The sequence below is a fragment of the Leptonychotes weddellii genome, chromosome 15 (genome assembly GCF_054177405.1).
Source record: "Leptonychotes weddellii isolate Sample4059 chromosome 15, ASM5417740v2, whole genome shotgun sequence".
NCBI lineage: Eukaryota > Metazoa > Chordata > Mammalia > Carnivora > Phocidae > Leptonychotes > Leptonychotes weddellii.
The window spans coordinates 18257434-18279439 of NC_138383.1; the positions used below are offsets into that span (position 1 = coordinate 18257434).

Here is a 22006-nt window from a genome sequence, read left to right on the forward strand (position 1 = left end):
CTGAGACACTGGCTTTTTCTCAGTGACTGAGAGTGAGTGTGACAGTTCGGGGGGCCAGCATGACTGATCCTCTTAGAATTTTGAAGCCATGCTCACAGCCTCTGGGTTCCCTCGGTCTGCAGAGATGTGAAGTATGACTGCTCTCTCTCTCCTGAAGCTTAGGAAACTAGATGATGCAATAGAAGACTGCACGAGTGCAGTGAAGCTCGATGCCACTTATATAAAAGCCTACTTGAGAAGAGCTCAGTGGTGAGTGCCTCCGGCGGGCGAGGGGAAGCAAGGGTTGCTGCTGGCCTGCCAGGGGAATTGCATTGTGGATGCTGACGCAGACCCAGGGATGTTGTGAGGTCATTTGGTCCTTCCCCCTGCCTCTAGGTGGGATTGTTCCAGCCCTAGACTATCTTTATAGACCTCCAGCGGAGGAGATTGCACAAGCTCCCTCAGTCTCCCATGCCTGTGTCTTACGCCCCTCACGGTCAGTAAGTTTCCTCTGATGCCTGACCCAAATTCCTTTTGTTAAAGTTTAAATCCATTTCCTTTGGAGATTGTATTTTGTGTTGTACACTTTTGCTCTAATTTGGCACAGTGCTTGGCACACAGTAGGTGCTCACTCAATAAATGTTTTGTGGAATGAATGTATGGTGCTTGGAAGAGGAAGAAATAAAGTATCTCTTGGAGACAGTTGAGTCCTGTTTGTTCTGGGTTAGGGAAGACAGTCTCGGTTGGAAGGGGTTTAATCTGGCTCAGCCTCCCAGCAGTATAAGGAAGCCCCTTTTGAAATACTCCATGGGACTCTGTGATTTATGAGCCAGGAGATGCCTACCTAGATCTAGTGCCCAGACTTGCCGTCAGAGTCCAGGCACTCCCCGGCTTGCTTGTCCATGCAGACTCTGTGCTGCAGACAGGAACCGCAGCAAGGGCTAAGAGAGACTCCCACAAATCCATCTCTTCGTATTTCAGATTATTTCCCTGACAGAAAAACACATTCTACCTTTAAAGTTCCAAAGGAAGACCTGTTTGTTGTGTACTAATCCTCTAACACTCATGCCATTTCTTGTCACGAAATGTCAGACCCAGAGGACTGGTGATGTTACTGATGTCTGAGGAGCCCGTCATTCTTTAAGCTCCTCAGTCTCATCAGTGGTGCGGGGCGTGGCCTGCCTCCCGTTTAGTTTTCCCCAAATTATCCGCATTTTTTAAAAATAGGAAAATTGCTACTGTGTTTTTTTTAAGTGGATTTCTAAGTGGATGAGTAAGTCTGTCAAACAGAAACATCCACGGAATTGTATTATAGACTCTGTGAGACCAGCTGTCAATCATCTCTTGTTTGCAAACCACTGGCAAACATGGAAGCTTTGGAAGACAACACATATCCTCTGACCCAGCTAATGACTCATTTTAACAGATAAAAAATGCTATATGCAAGTTTACTGTGGTGGTATCTGTAATAGCCAGCAAAGAGAATCCCCTAAGTGTCTAGTGGGGCCGAGGTGGCTAGGTACATGACATGTCAACTCAGTGGACACTCTGCAGTGTTTGAACAGGAATGGGGAGAGAAGAGAAAATTCTTGGCTTGTTAGGGGGATAATTAAATCTTTATTAAGTGTTCAATAAGGAAAAATCAAATGGCTTTAATCAGACAACTTATCTTTGTGGTAGAAACAGAACTGTCCTCTGAGTAGCTCTGCCTTTGAGATCCCACCACAGGGGACAGCATGCACTTTTGGGTACAGTTGGCCAAAATTTGGCCAATGATCCCCTCAGGTAGCCGGGATTGACATGAAGTAGTGGAGATTAGTTCAGGCCAAAGCCTAATGAGGGGCTTTGCTGCCCCAATTGGCCTCAACCTACCCTTGAAGTTGGGGAGACGGCCAGATCTTTGCTACAGCTCCTGTCATGGGCTGGAGTTTCCCATTTTCCCTGAGGCTCTACTACTCTACTTTTTCTTCAACTTTAAAAAAAATATCTTCTTAATAGATAGTTGGCGTACAGTGTTATATTGTTTCAGGTGTACAACACAGAAAAAAATTTAAATGTGAAGATATCCCTGAATTTTAAAAACACGTTAAGTAAAAATGCAAATCACTATAGTAAGTTTGTTTAATACATTCCAAAAGGGCATGGAAAGTTCATTAAGGTTGCTTATCTGTCCCATCATTCTGCACCTGGGCTGTCCCCTTATTATTATTCTTCATCCTGTAAATGGGTTCTCTGAGCTCCTGGTAGCATTTGTGCCCTGTGTGTGCAGGGTACTGGCTTTTCTCACCATTTTTTTATTAAAGTTGTAAATTAAGATGTTGCTGGAAAATCAAAGATGCTTCAGAAGTTGGGCTTCCGTCTTGCCAGCCACATCAGTAGCTGTGTCCTCTCGGCCCGGCGGAGCTCTGATGTTTGCAGAGACGGGTTGGTGTGGGGGCAGGGTAGTAAATTTGGTCTCTGTTGTGCAGTGGCTGGCTGTGGTGCACCCCGCTGAGGCGGTCTGTCTCTGGAGCTTCTACCACAGTCCGTTTACGTGGTAGGCCATCTTGGCGCCAGTGATCTTATCAGGACATGGAAATTACCACTTTGCTTCTGTGGAAGAGAAGGTCTTAAAAGGTCCGGCACTCAGCCTGGCAAGCTTGTTTCTCCCCATCTGGGCCAGCCCCCCGCCCTTTTCTCCTGCATTACTGAAACAGAAGCAAGTCTGTGTTTAGAGTCTCCTTTTCTCTCGCTTACCTACATCTCTCAGATTGATTAGTCTTACTGGAAGCATTTGCCAGCAGCCACCACCTTGAACTTGATCCTTCTAGTGGCTCACTAATCCCACTTCTACTCTGGATTGGAGCTGGCCCTGCATGTTTATGGCACTACAGGTTTCCAAGCTTTTCCATATCCATGGCTCTCACTTGATAATTTTTCTTTTGCATTTCAATCCCAAGTAAGCGTTCAAGTAGGTGCGCTCACATTGCCTTTCCTAAGGCAATCCAGATGCCTCTCGGGGGCTCTGTGACGTCAGAAGGAACCTTCTCCCGTTGGTTGCTTTCTGCTCAGAGCAGAGTCTCACTTTGCTGGTTGGGTGCAAGTGGCATGAGATCGCTCTCTTTTTACTTGAGGAACTGGTAGTTTTAATTCTTCACGGCTAGCTTAAGGACTCCTGTTTCATGAAGCATTTCGACCAAAAGTGTGTGTCTCTTGCTTGAGCTGTGCCTCTTCTGCAGCAGTGATACCGAAGGCCGTTTCTATTTACGTTGCTGTACCACCCTGTATTTCCTTCTCAGTTACATGGACACAGAACAGTATGAAGAAGCAGTGCGGGACTATGAAAAAGTATATCAGACGGAGAAAACAAAAGGTAAAGGGGTCTGAGAACATGTTTCTCAGGGAACTGTGAGGTCTTTCTCTTAGGCCCTTAAAACTGGACATGGGATTGTTTGATTCAGGGATCAGGGATATACCTGGAGCCTATTTGCCAGCCAGGAAGAAGTGAACAGAGATGCCAAGTGCAGGATAAGGCACTTCTTTTCTGCCCCTAAATCCTCTCTGTCACTTTCACTTCCTTTTCTGTGTAATTAGGCTGACGTGAGGAACCAAAGTATGAGTAGATTTTTTTTTTAATCTTCAGAAGAAAACACCATAGGGTGCCTGGGTGGCTCAGTTGGTTAAGCGACTGCCTTCGGCTCAGGTCATGATCCTGGAGTCCCGGGATCGAGTCCCCCATCGGGCTCCCTGCTCGGCAGGGAGTCTGCTTCTCTGACCCTCCCCCCTCTCATGTGCTCTCTCTCTCATTCTCTCTCTCTCAAATAAATAAATAAAATCTTAAAAAAAAAAAAAAGAAGAAGAAGAAGAAAACACTATAAACGCGCCTGGTATGTTTAACAAGGCTTCTGACTGTAAGGCATCTATCTGGGTTAGGACCTGGTAAAGGAAACCAGAGTCAGATTTGTCCATTGACTTTAGCTGTCTCCTTCTAGAACACAAACAGCTCCTAAAAAATGCACAGTTGGAACTGAAGAAGAGTAAGAGGAAAGATTACTACAAAATTCTGGGAGTGGACAAGAATGCCTCTGAGGACGAGATCAAGAAAGCTTACCGGAAACGGGCCTTGATGCATCATCCAGGTAGAGTGGGTACAGGGAGGGGACTTGGGAAGAATGAACCAGGCCGGCCCTGCCAAAATGGGCCAGAATGAAAGTTTCTGGCTCTTTAGCTGGGAATGAGCTGTTGGTAAGTTCCCTACCCTCCAAACTTTGGAAGTACCAGATTCTAAAATCAGACATAAAGTGGTCTCTGTCTTAAACTTTGTTTTCTTGTGATTGAGTTTTTCCCATACTTCTCCCTTCAGATCGGCACAGTGGAGCCAGTGCTGAAGTTCAGAAGGAGGAAGAGAAAAAGTTCAAGGAAGTTGGAGAAGCTTTTACCATCCTCTCTGATCCCAAGAAAAAGACTCGCTACGACAGCGGACAGGACCTGGATGAGGAGGGCATGAATATGGGTGGTGAGTTGGTTGGGGCAGCTTGGGATGAACCTGACAGCTGTGGATTGTTAGAATTTTTCTGAAGACACTCCAAAGGGGAGTCTGTGTAACAGCCAGTGAGGCATAGTGATGTGTAAGGCCCACCCTGGATAAATACCTGTAATGTGTGAGGCACTGTGATGGGCACTGGAAATAACAGGTAAATCAAACAGGTTCCCTGAGCTCCGAGAACCCAGTCTTGGGCTTTGCAAACTGACCCACAGGCCACATCTGACTCCTGACCCTTGGATGTGGAGTCCCAACAAGGACAGTCAGGGTCACAGGTGCTCAGGATGCAGAGTGGGTACTTAGATGGTGAACAATAGCAAGGGAAGGCTTGGAAATGCAGAAATAATACCTTCGGGGAGCTGCGAGGGGCTGAGTGGGGGAGGATAGAGGGTGCTCGAGGCAGGGGAGGGTGAGACATGAAGCCCCAAAGTAGCTGGATCCCCCCTCAGAAGGCCTTGGCGGCCAGAGTAGGGAATACGGGCTTTTTCCTATTGGCTGGAAGTTTTCTCCGCCTGCAGAGTGTATGCTGACTGATATTTACATGTGTCACCCATTCCCCGCAGGCTTCACGAAGTTCAGTTTCCCCGAAAGACTTAAAGCGTAGCTGTCAGTGTCGCTGCTCGCCATGAGCTCGGTTGGAGATGAGAAAGGCCAGGAACTCTGCACACTTCTCAGACCATTGTCTCTAATACCAGCCCTCTCTCCTGCATTAAGAAAATCTTGGAATTTAAGATAGGATTGATGATGTTACCTAGATAATCCTTATCTCTGGTTCGGGGTTTGTGTGTGTGTGTGCACACGCTTTAAAAACTTAGGTTTACTAATAGTAAACGTTGCTCTGCCCAGCTGTTGGGAGGAGCAACGAGCAGTCAAAAGCTACTGGAGGGTTCTAAGTAGGGGAGCTCCCAACCAGAGTTGAGCTCCAGAAGTATATGTGCGATGGCAGTGAGGACATGGTTTGGTGCAGTGAAGGGGGGCGGTGAGAGATGGCGGAAGGCATGATGGGTAGCAAAGGATCGGAGGGCACGGTGGGAGATGTAGCAGGAGGTGGTTGCTGATGTTTTGGAAGAAGGGAAGGACGAAGCTGAGTGGCTTTGGATGGCTGACTCGGAGCCAGTCACTAAACTAGGGGACCCAAGATGAGCAGGTACACAGGCAAGGAAGAATTTGCTTTTGGACACAATGTGCCTGTTGGATCAAATGGCGGAGACAAATCCTCTGTGGAGCTTAGCAAGTCAGGTGGGCATCGGGGCAGCAGACCTGTGGTCTGATGATAAGGCCGCAGCACTGGAGTCAGGCAGAAGCTGGATTGTTCGGTTCTGCTGCCATCACTTGATCTTGAGCAGGTTACTTGAGCTCCCTACTTAGGTGTTGTTGAGTATAAATTGGGGGCGATGTAAGGTGTGCAGAGTACCCAGCACAATGATTGGCACCTAGTAGGTGCTTAATAAACCATGACTCCCCCCCCCCCCCCGGCCTACAGTCTAGACAGAGCATGGAATCAAATGAATACAGTAAACCTTAGATCTTATTCCTAGATTTAGTGTTGCTAGCGTTGAAGTGCTAGATTTTCGCCCTCTCAGTAGCAGCCCCAGCATTACAGGGAGACGGTGTGGGCGAGTTTTGTAAGTGCAAGTGGCCTTCCAGTCATTGAGAAGAAGGTCCGGTAAAGTGGGCTGAGGCAGAGACAGCTTTCCTTCGGGCCTGGCTGGGAAGGAGGAGCGTGTCCTACGAGTCGGATGAGCAGCGATTGGCATGGGGAGTCAGTGAGGTTTTGGGAAGGCGGTAAGGGATGCGGCTGGGAAAGCTTTGGAGACCCGTTCTCGGTGTTGTCATAAGTCCCTCTTCAGACATGTCTGACTTTTTCCACTTTTGTCCCTGTCTTGTTTCTTGTTCTGCTGCACAGATTTTGACGCAAATAATATCTTCAAGGCATTCTTTGGCGGTCCTGGGGGCTTCAGCTTTGAAGGTGAGTAAGCCTCCTGCTCTCGGGAGTTCCCAGATTACAGGCTCATAACGCGACTCCCCACTTAGGTAGCTCTTTGTCACAGGGGCCCAGGAGTGGAGGTGGCAGAAGGCCCGGCTAGCAGGATACAGATCCACTCAGGTGCTGCAGGGAGGCTCCTGGGCGCACCATGCCTTGGGACCGTTAGTCCACACCTCTGCAGGGCCGGGGAGGTGTCTCTAAGCTGTCTCATGCTGGGGCTTCTCCACAAGAGTGAGGTTAAGAAGCTACACACACAGCTGTTCACATGCTCCCCTGAGGCCCCAGGGCCTAGGCTGTTGATGCTCTGGGCGGTTTTTCTGTTTGAGTTTGAAGCAGCCCTTGAAGACTTTCCCGTGATCGGCAGAGTGATCTTCCCACTGAGAGCCAACTAACAAGCCCTTCTTTTGCCTTACAGCATCTGGTCCAGGGAATTTCTTTTTTCAATTTGGCTAATGAAAGGAAACCATCCAGAACCCAGAAAGTGCAGACTTGCTCAGTGTAACCTTGAACGTGGGCACAGTTCACCTCCTCCCTTCATCTCGTCTCCCCATCCTTAGAGCAGTTTCGTTTTCTTAGTTGGATACCCTGTGTCTGTGTGAGTGGGGGGAAAGGAAAGGGAGCCAGCACCGGAGACTGCGGGGAGGGGAGGGAGGCAGGGGGTGGACAGGGAGGCAGCTTGTGAATTTTTGTTTTACTGTTTAACTTTATTAAAAAAGAAAAAAAATTAAGAGAATAAAATGTTTTGACCCTTTCTGGCACTTTGCTCTGGCAGCTGCTTTGTGTCACTCCAGAGTTGGTAGGCCAGAGCGGAGTCCCCAGCATGGAGCTGGTACGGACGTGGATTGTAGGCCGAGCACCTGCCCATAAGGGGTGTGGGCACCCAGGGCCTGATGGCAGGGGAATGCTGTCCACCTCTCCCAAACCTGTTCAGCCTGTGAGTGCTGGGGAGGCCTGAGTATGCTGTTGGGCCCCGCCTGATGTCAGTCACATGTGATTTGATGGTAAGGACCACAACTCACTAGAAGCTCATGTGGAGCGTGGCTGGGTGCTAAGTCTGAGGCTGGGCTGACTCGGAGGTTTACACAGGCCCTCACAGTCCTGCGGCCACTGCAGGCTAAGGGACAGGAGGACAGGGACAAAATCCTGCCTCCTTGACCCCCAGACCTTTTCCAAGTGGGACACGTAGCTCCTGGGCCCCAGGGTCCAGTCACAGACCGTAAGCTCACATGGCTGGAAACAGCATTCTTAGTAAATACCGCTCGACTTCTCCGTGGCTGTCCCGTGTGTGGGAGACAAGCTGGGGGAGGAAGTGGTGGCCAGTGTCCTGCTGTTCAAGTCAAGCATAGTGTTCATGGCAGGTAATCTTTTTAGGAGTTCCAGGCAGAGGGATTTGAGACTTTGACGCTTAGATTTTTGGCGCTTTGGTAGTAGAGCTGGCTGAGAAAGGACCATGGCCCAAATAGGTAACTTACTGCTTCTCCTCCTTCCGAGCCCAGGCCCCTTTCTTTCTAGGCTTCCCCTGCTGGCGCCAAGGCCATGGCGCTAGTATGACTGAGTTAGGCCTGAGAAGCTCCCCCGCGGGCCTGTACAGAACTCCCGAATGTCAGGTGTTCCCTTGTGTTTGCAACACCATGACCTGAGGGTGGCCCTCCCTAGAGAGCTGGCGGAAACCCAGACCAGGAACCGCTGGTCTGGCTGAGCAGTCCCTCTGATTGCCTGGGGCTGGCACACCTGGGGGCCTGTTGCTGCAGTTAATGGGGGAGGACAGGCTCTGCTCCACGTCCCTCAGACCCGGCCACCCCCCCCCCCACTTTCTGTGTGCGTCTAAGATCAGCCGCTCTCCTTTCTGCCGCCTCATGAAAGCCAACACTGTTCAGCTGCCCGACCTCACCACAGCTGTGCCCAGCCAGCGGAGGGGAGACAGGACCGATGGCCCCAAGCTGTGGGACAAAGCCAGTCCTGATAACACCAGCCCTGGCCCCAGGGAAGACTGCGCTGGGCACAGAAGGGTGAGAGAGACTGTACACGGCCAGGATTAACACAGTTTATTTCACGGTCAGTCTTACAAGTCACTGAGGTCGGGCAAAGCCAGGATAGTAACTTAAATCTCCAGCACTTTCATCCAGTGACAACCCGATTAGCGAGGCCCTGTTACTGAGCAGGGGGGCAGCGGAGGGCACCCCAGGAACCACAGCACACGTACCAATGTTAAAAACCCCTTCTCAGAGGCACCAGCTGGGGCTTGGCCCTGACCAGCCAGGGGTCCGCTCCGTTGACCCTTGGTTCCCACCGACTGACCCCCTGGAGGGGAGGCACCAAGGAGACAAGCTGGACTGGGCAGATGGCACTTGCTCTGGCTTCAGTCTCCTCATCCCTGCAGCAGAGCCACACCGCCGGAAAGGTTGGCCAGCCCACCCCCTTCCTGGGGCGAGACCTGCAGCCAGCTGGGAGGTGGCTGTCCAATGTTCCCTAGTCACAGTGTAAAGGAGGAGGGGACAGGCACTTAGGGCCAAAGGTGGGACTTAAAGCCCCTTTTGTACCCTGGTAAAAAGCCCCAGCCTACGTCATGGGGCTGCAATGATTAAGACTCGGGGTCAAAGCCCAGGGATTCCCCCACCCTCTCAAATCCATGGCTAGTTTCCTGTGGCTGCCGTGACCACCCTGTGGGGACATGCAGCTCTGGGGCGTCTCCCCCGCTGGCTGGCTCGGGGCAGGGGACCTGGGACAGGCGGCAGGGTTTGGGGTTGCGGCTTTGCTCTGGGTTCCTGAACGGCGCTCCCCACACCCCGTCTTGTGGTGAAAGCTTGGGTGTTAGAGGGGACAAGGGAGGGCAGGAAAAGTTACTTTACAAGGTTTTAAAGTTACAGAAAGGTTAACTCTGAGTAAAAAAAAAAAATCTTAAAACAAAGATCAGGCAGAAGGCATGCTTTCCTCTGCCCCCCCTTTCCCTTCCTAGGAGCGGGGGGGGCGCTGACAGTGGCAAGAACGCTCAAATGATGGTGCAGGACTGCAAGGTGCCCCCCTTGCGGCTGCCGTGTGTGGGCACAGGTTTGCCCTTCCCGTAGTATCCCGTGAAGATGGCCCTGACCTCCAGCTTCTTGGCCAGGCTCAAGAGCCAACGCCCATTGCCCAAGGAGTAGAGTTTGCCCCGGTTGAGCTCACCCACCTCCTCGCCTCGGCTGCCCCCCTTCTCCTGCCGCACAATCTCCAGGAGGTCAATGCCCGTCTGCACGGGCTCCACGTCACCCGCGCAGCCAAGGGTGATGTGAGCCCGGCTCCCCCGGGGCAGGCTGTCAGAGGGGGACAGCTTGTCCACGTCATTTGGCCACAACGGCAGCTCCTGCTCGCTCAGCTCCACCCGGGCTCCCGTAGTCTTGGGCGTCACGAAGAGGGCGGTGACGGTCAGCGTGAAGGCCTTGCAGTAAGACTTCTTCACGACCTGTGGGGACAGAACGACAGCGCTAAGCTGGACGTGGTGGCCCCCAGAGCAGACTGTTGACCAAGGATGGGCCTAGCAGAGGTGAGCAGCACTGGGCAGAACCCTCGGGTAAAAGGCGCACGTGGCCCTTGTCTCATGGGAGGACATCTTCCCACGGACGCGGGCGAGGCTGACGTGAGACGCTGGAGGTGCCGGAGGTGCCGGAGGGCACAGGCGGTGCCGAAGGCCAGACTTGCCCAACTCAGAGCCTGGTGCCCCACCTCCCAGCAGCCCTGGAACCTCGCTGCGTTGGCTCATTCACCTGTTCTACGGGGACGATGCTGGAACCTACCTCAGGGTCCGGATTAAACGAGTCTGGGTGAAGATTCTAGAACAGTGACAGGCACGTGACAAGTGCTATTGTCACTGCTACTCAGCTCATCCGGGTAAAAGCCACCTGAGTGCCCCAGGCAGTGTCCCAGAGGTCAGAAATAAATGCCTCGGATCAAAATCCACCTCGTACGCCTTGGTTTACATCTGCTTCTAGCTGACTCTCCGACCACCTCTCCCAACCGACCATAAAGTGTCTCTTATCTGTGCTCACAGTCCTTCGTGCCTGGTGCCTCACCGGTACTTAATAAACACGGCCGAGCGCACGAATGGCTGAGCCGGTCCGGACGTTACCCACGCAGCCACGCAGCTCTGCTGGGTGCCGCGGTACGACCGCAAGCCCAACGGAAGACTGCAAGCGGGGGGACCAACGAACAATCAGGAAAACGGCTGCTGCGTTAACTGGGGCGGACAAGTGGGGGAACGGGTCGGGGGTGGAGGAAGGCCTCGCCCAGAAGGCCACCAGGGGCCGGGCCACGTGCCTGTGGCTTAAGGACCGCGCATCGGAGGCTGCGGGCCGAAGACAGCGGCTGAGTGGGAGGAGGGAAAGGTGTGGCAGCCGAAGCCAAGAGCCCCACTACCCCTCAATGCGCCCTCCTCCAGGGCAAGGCCAGGCCTGGGGACCGGGACCTCCGAGCACCAGGCTCGCTGGGGGCCGGGGCCACCTAACCTTGGGAACTCCACACAGGCTCAGAGGCCAGCGCGGGAGCCTGCTGCCGGCCCTCAGTCTGCAGCAGGAAAAGGCACTGGCGGCCAGGCCTTGGGGGCGAGCGCGCAGGCTGGTGGCAGTGCTGGGGGCGGGCGGGTAGACAGGGCAGTTGGCCTCTGTGTGACTGAGCCTGGGGAGGGGGCGAGCTGGAGCAGGGGGTGCCATTTTTCCTGAGAGGCTGTCTGGCTTCTGGTCCCCGCCTTGAGCCGGTCCCCTTTTCCAGAAGACCCCGCCCTCTCCCCACCTCAGCCGGGCGTCCCCGGGGAGCACTCACATCCTGCTGGGCATACTCGTCTGCCCCCGCAGCCTTCCCGTAGTCACAGAACTTGGTTGTGCAGTGCAGCACGCCTGGGGGTCTCTTCCCGAAGTGGGTGACCAGTTCGATCTTCTCCCTGGGCTCATCCCCAGAGACAACTGCAGGGAGAGAGAGAAGGGGGAGGTCAGGACAGGAGAGCAGGGGCCATCCTAATACCCATCACCAAGACCGTGGAGGCTCGGAGGGAAAAAAGACGACGTCAAGTGTAAGTTCTTCGGCAATCCACCATAATCCACTCCTTCCTTAGTTGGTCAAACCAACAGCCACGTCAAAGCTACAAAAAGGTGTCTAAATTCCCTGGTTTCACGTTATGTAGATTTTTACATCCCTCTTCAGATTTGGAAAGTGACACACTCGCAACCCAGGGATAGGCAGCATAGGCCAAGGGACTCTCGGCCTTATCAGCTACACATCTGGAAGAGGGAAGCAAGTCATGAGAAATGGGGTAGAAAGGCAAAAGAACGTTGGAACTGTCGTATGATGGAAGGAGTCAGAGCTTAAGTCCTTTGGCCTGGGGCACACGATTGACCCTTTTCTGTCAATCAAGTACCATTAGGGTGACCATACACCCATTTTCCCAGGACCACCCGGGGAACTCTTAGCCGAGCCCCCTTTCACTTGGGCCTACCCGGACCAGAAGTTACCTGGTCACTATAACATGGACCGTGCAGGCCTGTTTGGATGAGAGCCTATAAAGGGCCTAGAGTAGGAAGGGTCTTGGGATATAATGAGATATTATATGGTGAGACCTGGGGTATCTGTGATTTCAATTTCCAGACTCCAGGCCTTAGGGCTCGTTTCAGAGTCACTAGATCTGTTGTATTTACTCCCAGAGTTGAGTCCCTGCGAGGATATCCCTCACCCTCCACAGGGGAGGGACAGTTGTGCTCTGAGAACAGGCGCGTGTGTCCTAGGCAGGAAAGGGTGGCAGTTTTTAGTGGTAAAGGCAGCTTCAAGAGGCAGAGCAGCTCTAACCAGGGGCCCTGCCTGTAGGGTGCTTTTCTGCCAAGCAATTCCAGGTGCAGGGCTCACACCCGGACAACATCACTGCGGGCGTCACGGTTCCCTGGTTTCCCAGCGTTCCAGCTTTAGGAGCCAAGAAGAGACCTCTGAGCACATACCCAGGCACAGATTTTGCCCCCAAAACAACACAGAAATATGGGTGGGGATATTTCAAGGAGGAAGATAATCTAAAATCTGGGGACACCAGAAATGGGTTAAAGGGACAGATTAGTGGGTGACATATCCCTAAGAGGCCACTGCAGGAAAATGAAGGCCTCCCTTATCCCAAACCTACGCTTCCCCAGAGCAAACAGCCCTTCCCAGGAGAGGTCCCACCCAACATGGGGAGGCCCCTGCTAGAGCTGACAGAGTCCAGGGCTCTCACCATGGCTCTGGGCAAATCCCACAGCCTTCCTGGGCGTTTTCCCCTCCGCAAAACGAGGGGTCTGGACTAGGTGTGTGGCCGTTGTCTGGAGCTGCGGGAGGCCACAGGAGGTGCACTGGGCAGCCCGAGACCTGGCACCATACCCAGTCAAGTCACAATAGTCTTAGTTGTCATTTTTTTGCAGCTTAGGATTCCGTGGAATATTTTTTTTAGATTATTTTATTATTTATTTATTTAGAGAGGGAGGGGGGACGGGCAGAGGGAGAGGAGAGAAAGAATCTTAAGCAGGCTCCAACGCGGGGCTCGATCTCATGACCCTGAGATCATGACCTGAGCCAAAATCAAGAGTCAGTCGCTTAACTGACCCACCCAGGCGCCCCTTCCTTTTTTAGTGATCTCTCCACCCAACATGGGGCTGGGATTCATGACCCCGAGATCAAGAGTCGCAGGCTCTACCCACTGAGCCAGCCGGGCGCCCCTCCATGGAATATTCTACTTCAGAAAGATAGCTCTGCAGCTGAACACAAGGTAGAAACATCGAATCAGGTTCTCCCTCTCGGGTGGTAGGAAATGTGGACGTGCTTCCCGTGGTGCGGGGAATTTGTCCCTCCCCCCATCCAAAGACAGGGCCAGTGGTCTCCATCCAGGGGGGCAGGGAGGAGGGGGCGCCGTGAGAGGAGAGGAGTCCCTGGGAAGCAGCTCTCCCCCTGTCCCCCCGCGCCTCTGCCTCCACCCCTGCGGCCTCACTCGGCCCCGTGCTGGGAGGGCAGCGGCGGCCCCGGGCGCTCAGCACCGCGAGCCCAGCGAGGGAGGCTTGGGAAGGCCGCTACCTGCCCGCACCCCGGCCCCCGCCCGCCACCTACAGTGTCGCAGCTCCTTCTTGAAGGCCTTGTGGTTGCTCAGCTCCTCCAGGAAGGCCTGGCCGGCTTTGCGGAGGCTCTCGGAACTCTTCTTGGTCAGGAACCAGCCGAAGTAGAGCGGCAGGAAGTCCTTCTCCAGCGCCGGCTTCAGCTTCTTGAGCTCGTCGGCCGACAGCTGCCACTGGTTCTTCTCCTTGAGCTGGGCGCAGTCCAGCCGCCACGCCGTCTTGGGCTCCACCAGCACCACCTGGTACTGGTACTGGTCGGCCAATTCAAAGAGCTGCTCCAGCCGCTCCCGCTCGTGGTTGGTGTCATCCAGCACCAGGACACGCACGTCCCGGCGGCAGTAGGCGGCCAGGTCCTCGTCCAGCCGCTTGTACTCCTCAGAGAAGTCTCCTCGGCCCCCGGGGGTAATCTTGTAGGCGTCGGCGGACACCATCTTGGTGCCGTCCCGGTACCTGTCCACGATGACCCGCGCCAGGGTGGACTTGCCGCTCCCGGGCAGGCCGCGCAGGATGAAGAGGGTCTTGCACTCCTGCAGCGTGGCCACGGTCTCCTCATCCTGCAGGAAAGGAAACTGCAGCTCAGGCTTGTCCTTGGCCCCTGAGGAGGACATTTTGCGGAAGAAGATCTTGGGCAGGAACGTGTGGCTCTTTCGGGAGAAGCTTCTGTTCTGTGTGTGAGGAGGGCAAGAGCAGATGTCAGCCGGCTCGCTCCAGGCCACCCCACCGGCCTCGCCCCCTTGACTCTGGCCTCGTTCTCCTTGGGCCTCCCAGCCCTGAGTTATAAGCGCCCCCCGAGCGGTGGGCACCTTCCCAAGCCCAGGACTGGACCTTCTCCTCCTCCGGCCCGGGGCGCCGCCAGCGGGTGGTGGTGGAGGAGGGACGGGAGAGCTCGTCTGAGGTTCCCAAGCCCCTAATTCCCGCTGGTCAGAGCTGAGGCTTCAAGGATCCCCCACTGCTGCCGCCCCTCAGCGGGGAAGCTGCTGGAAGCGCAGGCCCGTGCCTCTGCAGCGGACCCTGACGTTATATTCCCGGCACCCACGAAGGATGCCCTCTTTGGAGGTGGGGCTGCTCTGTCTGGGCGAAGGCACAGCTGCCCGGGCTCCCGGTGCGCAGAGGAGGCTGGGGGTGGAGAAGGGTTACCCGAAGACTGCCTCCCCTGCCCCCACAAGGGCGGCAACAGATAATACTCTCTTGTCTGGGATGGGGGGGGACAATGGTCCCACAGAAGGGCTGGTGGGAGGCAGGGCAGGAGAGCGCCGGACAAAGGGCCTCATTCACCACGCCTGCCGCCGCCTCCCCTGCCCCTCGGCCCCCCACAAAGGCGTGGTCTTTGTGCCTGCCCCAGGACTGGGCGACCCAGGGCACCTGCGTCCGGGGTCCAGCTCTGCGCCCCACTTTGCTGTGTGTCAGCAGCACCTCTCTGAGCCACTTGCTTTCCCGCCTGCTAAAAGCCACAAGTGACACCACCTGTTGCGGTGAGCGGTCTCCTCTAACGCGGCTGCACCTCCAGGCGGCAGCCCGAGCGCGGCGCGGGCACCGGCTTTTCTCAGAGAAGGCCCTCGGCCGGGAGCAGGCGACAATGCCCGCCCCGCACTGGCCCCGGGCCACACTCGGTGGCACGAGCTCCCGCGGCGCCCGACCCCGCGCTCCTCCAGCGGCCGTGCCCGCTCCCCAACTCGGCCCGGGGCTCCCCTTCCTCAGGCTGCACCCCACGGCCCAGCAAGCCAGAGCTCAACTCCGGAACCTCGGGTCCTCATTTGCATGCCACTTCCTCCCGAAAATCCCCCCGAACTCCCGTTTTCCGTCAGGGTGCTTCCCCGGCGCGCCCCCGCCCCTCCCGCCTGTCCGCGCCCGCTCACCATGATGAGGGGGGCGCCGCCGCGGCCGCCTCGGCAGGCACTAGCTCTCCGGGGCCGCCCGCCTGCGCGGAGGGACACGGAGCTCAGCGGTGGTCCGACCGCGCGCCAGGCCGTCTTACATAGCCCGGGGGCGGGGCGGGGCTTCTCTGCGCAGGCGCGGCGAATCGAAACCCGAAACTGATTCGGCGCGGAGAGAAGTGGTCGCGCGTCCCGCCCCGGCCGGCCGCGGCGCACGTGTGCCCTGGAGAGGTCCCGAGGAACTCTAGACAGAGGGAGGCAGTCACCTTTCCCCGGCCCCGCGCCGGGGTTGGGATGAGGCCAGGGAGGCAGGGTCATGTAAATGCAAGGTCAGATCCGGTCTTTATTTAAAATTGTGATATTGTATTCCTCGTGGGGGTTTTGCGGTGTGTGTGTGTTTTACAACATTACATTAACATACTATATGTTGCTTAGTGAGTTTCATGGCGCCCCGTGAAATATTGCATCTGAAATGCCTCACTCGCCTCACAGTAGTCGGGGTCTGGTCCTAGCTGGCCTAACTTCAGCCCTAACCTTTCCAAGGACTGTAGAGATGGAACCAGGATGGCAATAGCCAGGAGACAAATGAATAATGTAGTGAAATCCTAGCTCATCCTCTGAGGCAGCTGTTCAGCTGCCACCTCCTCTGTGAAGCCACCTAAAGCTCGGTCGGATTTTGGAGAGCTTCCCGTGTACCAAGTGCTGTGCTGAGCACTCATAGAAGCCTGACGCCAACCCCGGAGTTAGATACCCGTTCTACGGAGGAGGAAACCGGATCACGGATTTACTTGACTGTACCTCCTGGAGGTGGCGCAGGTGGAGTCCAGCCGCCCCTCCTCCTGGGGACGGCTCCCTGTTCTCGGGCAGGAACTCTCTTTCTCTGGGCTCCTCGAGCACAGTGCCCCTGTCAGTGCCAGCGTTCACTTCATCGTGCCTGCCAGTCCTCAGCGTGACCCATCATCACTTCTCCCATCAAGCCTCCCACAGTGCCCTGCCCATAGCAGGCACTCAGTAAGATGAACCAACGGCCAGTGGCTGCCCAGACGTACCTCTACTCCCAGGCCTTTCCTTTTCTTCCCCTTTAAGCTAGCCTGGTCCCTTGGAGCTCACCTGTTTCTTCACCATCCTGAAATGCTTTCTGCTTAGCACCCCTATCATTTCTTCCATGAGGTCCCTGGACAGGCCCAGGGGAGAGGAGCACATTTCCCACCTTGATCACACTCTGGATCAGGCCTTGCTTGGAGTCTGTGTTTGTCACCTGGCCAGGGTAAGGTCAGCGTTCTGCTTGGAGAGTGGTACCCCGAGTCGGGTCCTCATTCTCTAAGGCTCTTGTGGGTGAGCAGGGAGGCAAAATGACAGACTCAGGATTTGTAAGAGTGAAAGGTATCTATTGAAAGGAAAACAGTAACAGAAAGAGGCAGAGGCGACCTGTGGAGGAGCCCAGTCCACGTGTTCTCCTATGAAAGAAATATCTCAGCCTGAAATTTCAAGTCCAGTTGAATAAGATCCCCGAGGCCCCTGGTCCTGATGCCTGCTGCTTCATTCATCTTCTTTTTCACCTTCTTCCACGTTTTCACCATTTTCTGCCTTTGTCACTTCTGCTGTTTCTCCCAGTTCTGTTTTCCCTATTTCTTCTGACTCTCTTCTGTTGTCTTCTGAAACTTGACTCTCCAGTCCTTCTGATTCCCTTCTGCTTAATTCTGCTGAGGGTTTCTGGTCCAGCTCTGAAGGCCTCCTGTAAATTTCTCTTGATTCCATTCTGCCCACTTCTAACGGTTTCCCGTCCTCCTCTCCTTTGCTTTCTGTGCCCAGGTCTCTGGACACTCTCTTGGCAACATCTCCTGAGTCTTGCCCTGTGGCTCCCAGCCCTGTTCTGAAGGAGATGGCTTCCCCTACTTCTCTCTGCCTGTTTTCTTCTTGTCCACTCACTGCGACCCTCAGAGTTTCCTGAGACAACTCATCTTCTGTCTCTTTCTCACTGTCAGCTGGCTCTCGCTCCCAGTGCTTCATCACCTTCTCGGGCTCGTCTCTCCCTCTTCTCGTGCTTTCCTTCTCCTTCCCTGCTGCCGCCGCTCTCAAGGTTTCCAATTCAGCGGCCTCTTCTGAAAAACAAGAGAAAGGAGGGAAGAAAAGTAAAAGTTTGTCCATCTCTGGGCCTGGGGGTACCTCAGCCCCTGGGGGCCTGTGCTTCTGAGAGAGAGCGGGTCACTGTTTCCTGAGCACCAGCCCTGTTCCAGGCATCCGGCAGGCTGCAGAGGTGATGTCACGCAGTTGTCATGGAATTCATGGCATAGTGTCAGTGATTGGAGTTCGTCGTCAAAGGACCTGAGACTGATGACGGAGAAATCACAGCCAGTGGTCACGCTGCCAGTAAATAAATGGCAGGGCCAGAATTTGAACCCAGGACGGTCTGCTCTCAGAGCACACTCTCTTTCCCTACGAGAAATAACACAGGTGCTGGGAAACGACAGGGGTTCTTTTCTCCAGCATCCTCATTCTGCATTATTCTTTGTCCCTGGGAAGCACATTCATCATTTACTGGGAGGTTCCCTATCAAAATATGAGCAGACTGTTAGCAGGAAGTTCAGCTGGGGAGCTATTTTTATGATCAAAAGGACGCTTGCTCCATGTTTTTATGAGCTACAGAGAAAAGTCACGGTGCCCTCCTGAGTCTCCCCCATACTCTCTTCCTGGAAGCCCCTGGTCTCTAAGATGCCTGCCGGGGCCCGAGGTTCCTAGCAGGGAAGAGGCCGCCGCGTGGCCGTGAAGACCTGGGCAATGCTGCCGCCTGCCGGTCCGGGGGCGAAGTGCCCGGCAGCTGCCGTGGGCCGCAGGGCCACCCCAGCACGTAGCCTGCCAAGGGGATGGGAGGCCGCTAGGAGCTTCTCTTGCCCTGGTGGCTCCCGAGAGCAGCTCTAAGGGCCTGTGGGAGCAGAGGCAGATGCCCTCCCTGAGGAGACCCAGCCACCACATGGCAGGCGCTGCATAATAAAGGACTGTCATTTGGCTGCTGGGGCACCCAGAAACCTCACACCCGATCTCCCCCTGTGCCTGGGTGCCCGGAGGGGTCACCGCCGCGCTGCCAGGGTGATAGCCACAGCGGGGCGGGCAGAAGCTGAGTAGAACTATCATCCTGTGGCACCCCCCCCCCGCCCCCATGTCTTCGCTCCTGCTGCTTCCTGCACACACGCAGGAGCCCCTCTGCTGACAGCTCAAATCTCCTGGCTTTGCCCCTGGGCTGTGGGCTCTTCTGGGGCAGGGGCCGAACCTCTGTCTCTCCCAAATCCCACACTTTCCCAGCGCATGACGAGTGCTTAACTAATACCTGGAGATGGAGAAATACAGGAGTGGGCTCTCAGGGCAGTGGGCACGGGCTGGACCTCCTTCTCCTGCCCCAGGGAACCCAACCCCGGGACTGGAAGAGCTGCTGGAGAGCGCAGACGGGGACCCTGGCGCTACCTCCTGGCACTCACCTCTCTCTCTCTTTTCTCTCAGCGTCTCCCTGTAGTCTGTTTTCTTCAGCTCTTCGATGATACCCTTGTTGGCATCATCCAAGGCCTGTGGGTGGAGAGGAGCTGGTGACCTCTCTTAGCCCCTGTTGGCACCCACACCTTCCCTTTCATCACCCGAGCCCCAACTCCAGAAGGCAGGACTCTGCACCAGCCTTGCCGCCCTCCATTTTCCCTGGGCTTCTGCACAGACTCCTGCCCGGGGTTAATTTAGACTTACAGACCCGGAATTAGCCACACTAAGTGGGAGGAGATACATGACTGCAGGTAACTCGGACTTCAGCTCCCTTGGGCTTCGGTATGTATTTCAGAGTTGTCTCTTTTCTGCTCATTTTGACCTCTTTACCAGAAGCTTCTTTTGGTTCCAGCCAATATAGAGACAGTGAAGCCCCTAAGCACTCAGCAAGGCAGCAAGCCATGGAGGGGATTTGGAAGCACACTGCCGGGTGGGACTGGGGCGCTGGCCTGTCTTGAGAGGGGCTCCCGGGGTGTCTACAGGTTCCTTGGCGGCCTGGGGCTCAGCCTGTGCGTATGTAGTTCCAGGCAGAGCTGCAGTAAGCACTCAGGAACCATCCACAGAGAGCAAGGGGCCTGGACGTGCTTATGGAGTGTTGATCTTCCTGCCCGGAGCTGCTGGTCCGGGAGGGTGAGGTGGCGGGGACCTGGTCTCACGAGGGGTCACCAAGGCCATGGGGCCGTCTCTCTTTGCCTCTCATTTTCAAAACCCTGCCCAGGCTTCAAGGCGACCCCAGACCGCCCTTGATGGGAAAACCCAGCCCTGTCTCATCCAGTGGGGCGCTCTCACCCTGGGTCCCCTCATCCCTGTTGCCCTGGTCAGGAACAAGGGGTTTTTGTTTTAACCTTCCCGCTGACAGCAAGCTTCCTACGGGCCAGGACCACAGCTGTCCCCTTTGGACTGGGCAGCTCAGAGTCAGCCCGTGGCCAGCAACTATTTACTGGGTTGAACTGTGGAGCTGTCCCTCTCCGGCTGCAGAGCGACCCTGCAGAAGGGCATTAAGGGCGAGAGACGGTGCGTGCGAGTGGAGGGGCAGCAACAGGGCTTCAGGGAAGGAACGCTCTTCCTCTGGAGGGCAAGGTGGACGTTTGGGGAGCTAACCCCTCTACAGAGGAAGAAGACAGCAGTGTGGCAGGCCTAAGCCGCCCTGGGATGGGTGACGGGAGAGCACAGACTGCCAATGGTGGAATCTCTCGGGGGCGACTTCCCCACCATGACAGGAAAGGGGTGGCCTCACCAGGGTCCTCACAAACCATGAGCTCACACCCTAAAAATCCGAGTAGATCAGGTCGCTCCTCTGCTATTCCCAGCCCTTCAAGTCCCAGCTGGTCCACCGACTGTCTGGGGTCCTTTGGCCCTACTCCTTCTGCCATTGTGAGCCAGCCCTCGCATCCAGGCCCAGGGGCTCTTTTCTGCCTCCCACAGACCCCTCAGTGCCCACGGCCTCCAGTTCCTTCAGTGCTCTTGCCCCTTCTCAGCCTGGCTGAACCCTTCTGTGGTCCTTCGAAGCCCCCAGCAGGAGGCCCACCTCCAACCAGAGCATCCTTGGCTGCCACTTCCCAGGGTCCCTGCTCCCTTTCCCGAGTACCTGCTGAACCTTCAGTCTGGTCCCCGAGGCCATGCCCCTCGTGGTGCCCCCTCATTATTATGTCTGGCTTCTCTTAACCACAGGGGCCAGCTCCCCAAGGACAAGGGCCCTGCTTAATTCATGCCAGTAGATGCTTACTGGGGTAGGAAGCTCTGGAATTTCAACGTGGGGCAGCCGGGGTGGGGGGAGTGGGAGGTGGGGAGGCCAGGGGACTCCTGCAAACTGCCTGGGCATCTTTGAGGTCAGGGCACTGACCCTGAGGGGGGACATCTGCCTGGAGCGGCTCTGGGGGCGGTGGCAAGTCTGAAGCACCTGCAGGCCTCCTCTGGCTTCGCCTCTGGTCTCTGCCTCCTGACCCTTACGGTCTACGCCTGCACTATCCAACAGAAATTTCTGCCACCATGACAATCCTCTCGATCTTACATTCTCTGGAACCCACAAGCCACATGCGGCTATTGAGCACTTGAAATGTGGCTGTGTGACTGACAAACTGAATTTTAAATTTGATTTACTTTTAATTCATTTGAGTCTAACTGGCGGCATGTGGTGGGCTGCCTGGCTGAGCAGTGTGGCGCCTCCCTAGGCGTGTGAGTGAGGCAGTCACACCGTATTTCTTGTTGTCTCCTGAAGGAGGCAGCATTTTCCAAAAGGCAAGCCCTAAAATCAGTCGAAGTTTCAACCAGCATTAAACAAAAGAAAAGGAAATGGAAACTTTAGCAAAAGGAAAAAGGAGAATATAATAGGAAATAGCATACATAGTAAAGGTAAATATGCTTTGTTAAACTTTCGTTCCTATTGTTTATTTCAAATAAAAATAGGTATATTGGATTGCTGTATAAACTGAGAGCATCAGCGAGCGTTTGAAAGCCACTACCCCACCTAGAATGCGGCCTGCATTTGGTGGGTAATAAATCCCCGGGCTCTGGCTGGCTGAGAGGTTGAGGACCCACCCACGCCCTCCCCGCAGCCAGGGCCCAGGGGGTGGGCAGCTCACGCTGATGATGGCCTGCTGCGCCTCGTTGTTGTGGACCAGCTTCGCTCTCTCTAGGGCCTTCTCAAAGTTGCTCACGGCCGACTCAAAGTCTCTCAGCTTGACTGGAGAGCAGAAAGGGGGCATAGCACAGGTAGATCGTGACACTGCGTGTTGGACAATGTGGCTGCCTGGCCCCTCCCAGGGTCAGTTAGAAGCCCCAGGCCTCAGGCAGCGTCACTGAGCTGCCCATCACCACACTTTCCATCGCATTCCTGGGCCAGCTCACCACTAAGGACCAGCACCTAGGAACCTGAGTCTTGGATAGCAGGCCATTCAGAGAGGTCAGAGAGGAAAGAAGGGTCTGGGGTAGGGCCTGTGCACAACACCCTGTGTCTCCAGGGTAGGGGGACAATTCCGTCTTGCCCCAACGTACGATTGTTCCAGAAGTGGAAATCCATATATATATATAT

The 22006-nt window shown here is 55.1% G+C and overlaps 3 protein-coding genes across 8 annotated transcripts in view; 1 reads left to right on the top strand and 2 right to left on the bottom strand.

Annotated features, from left to right (window-relative positions):
- The window catches only part of DNAJC7 (DnaJ heat shock protein family (Hsp40) member C7), a 28015-nt gene extending 20769 nt beyond the window's left edge, over window positions 1–7246 (top strand). For all 5 annotated transcript variants that reach the window (XM_081805004.1, XM_081805006.1, XM_081805005.1 and 2 more), the window contains 6 exons: window positions 158–249; window positions 3258–3331; window positions 3951–4097; window positions 4322–4474; window positions 6408–6470; window positions 6904–7246. In XM_081805004.1, coding sequence (XP_081661130.1) covers window positions 158–249; window positions 3258–3331; window positions 3951–4097; window positions 4322–4474; window positions 6408–6470; window positions 6904–6941 — 567 coding nt within the window. In that variant the 3' untranslated portion in view covers window positions 6942–7246. The remainder of the gene's footprint in view (window positions 1–157; window positions 250–3257; window positions 3332–3950; window positions 4098–4321; window positions 4475–6407; window positions 6471–6903) is intronic.
- A 1272-nt stretch (window positions 7247–8518) lies between these two features.
- On the bottom strand, window positions 8519–15588 carry CNP (2',3'-cyclic nucleotide 3' phosphodiesterase). Of its 2 annotated transcripts, none has more exons than XM_006744356.3 (4): window positions 15433–15588; window positions 13572–14241; window positions 11280–11419; window positions 8519–9927 (listed from the first exon to the last, which is right to left on the bottom strand). In XM_006744356.3, the coding sequence occupies exons 1-4, from the start codon at window positions 15433–15435 to the stop codon at window positions 9478–9480; spliced, it is 1263 nt and encodes a 420-aa protein (XP_006744419.2). In that variant the 5' UTR covers window positions 15436–15588; the 3' UTR covers window positions 8519–9477. The 2 variants fall into 2 exon arrangements, with proteins under 2 accessions (XP_006744419.2, XP_081661134.1); XM_081805008.1 differs by having other exon boundaries at window positions 11250–11419.
- A 1229-nt stretch (window positions 15589–16817) lies between these two features.
- The window catches only part of ODAD4 (outer dynein arm docking complex subunit 4), a 22708-nt gene continuing 17519 nt past the window's right edge, over window positions 16818–22006 (bottom strand). Inside the window, exons 10-12 of the mRNA XM_031040204.2 lie at window positions 21558–21658; window positions 18924–19008; window positions 16818–17552 (exon numbers count right to left, since the gene is read on the bottom strand). Of these exons, the coding sequence (XP_030896064.2) occupies window positions 16990–17552; window positions 18924–19008; window positions 21558–21658 (749 nt within the window). The 3' untranslated portion in view covers window positions 16818–16989. The remainder of the gene's footprint in view (window positions 17553–18923; window positions 19009–21557; window positions 21659–22006) is intronic.

Bases quoted from the DNA above. Each gene is read 5' to 3' on its own strand.
- CNP (XM_081805008.1), bottom strand. The intron at 11,420-13,571 runs GTAGGTGGCGGG...CTCTCCCTGCAG, and splicing joins CAAGAAGGAGCTGCGACACT to TTGTCTCTGGGGATGAGCCC. The intron at 9,928-11,249 runs GTGGGGAGAGGG...CTGTCCCCACAG, and splicing joins CCCGGGGACGCCCGGCTGAG to GTCGTGAAGAAGTCTTACTG.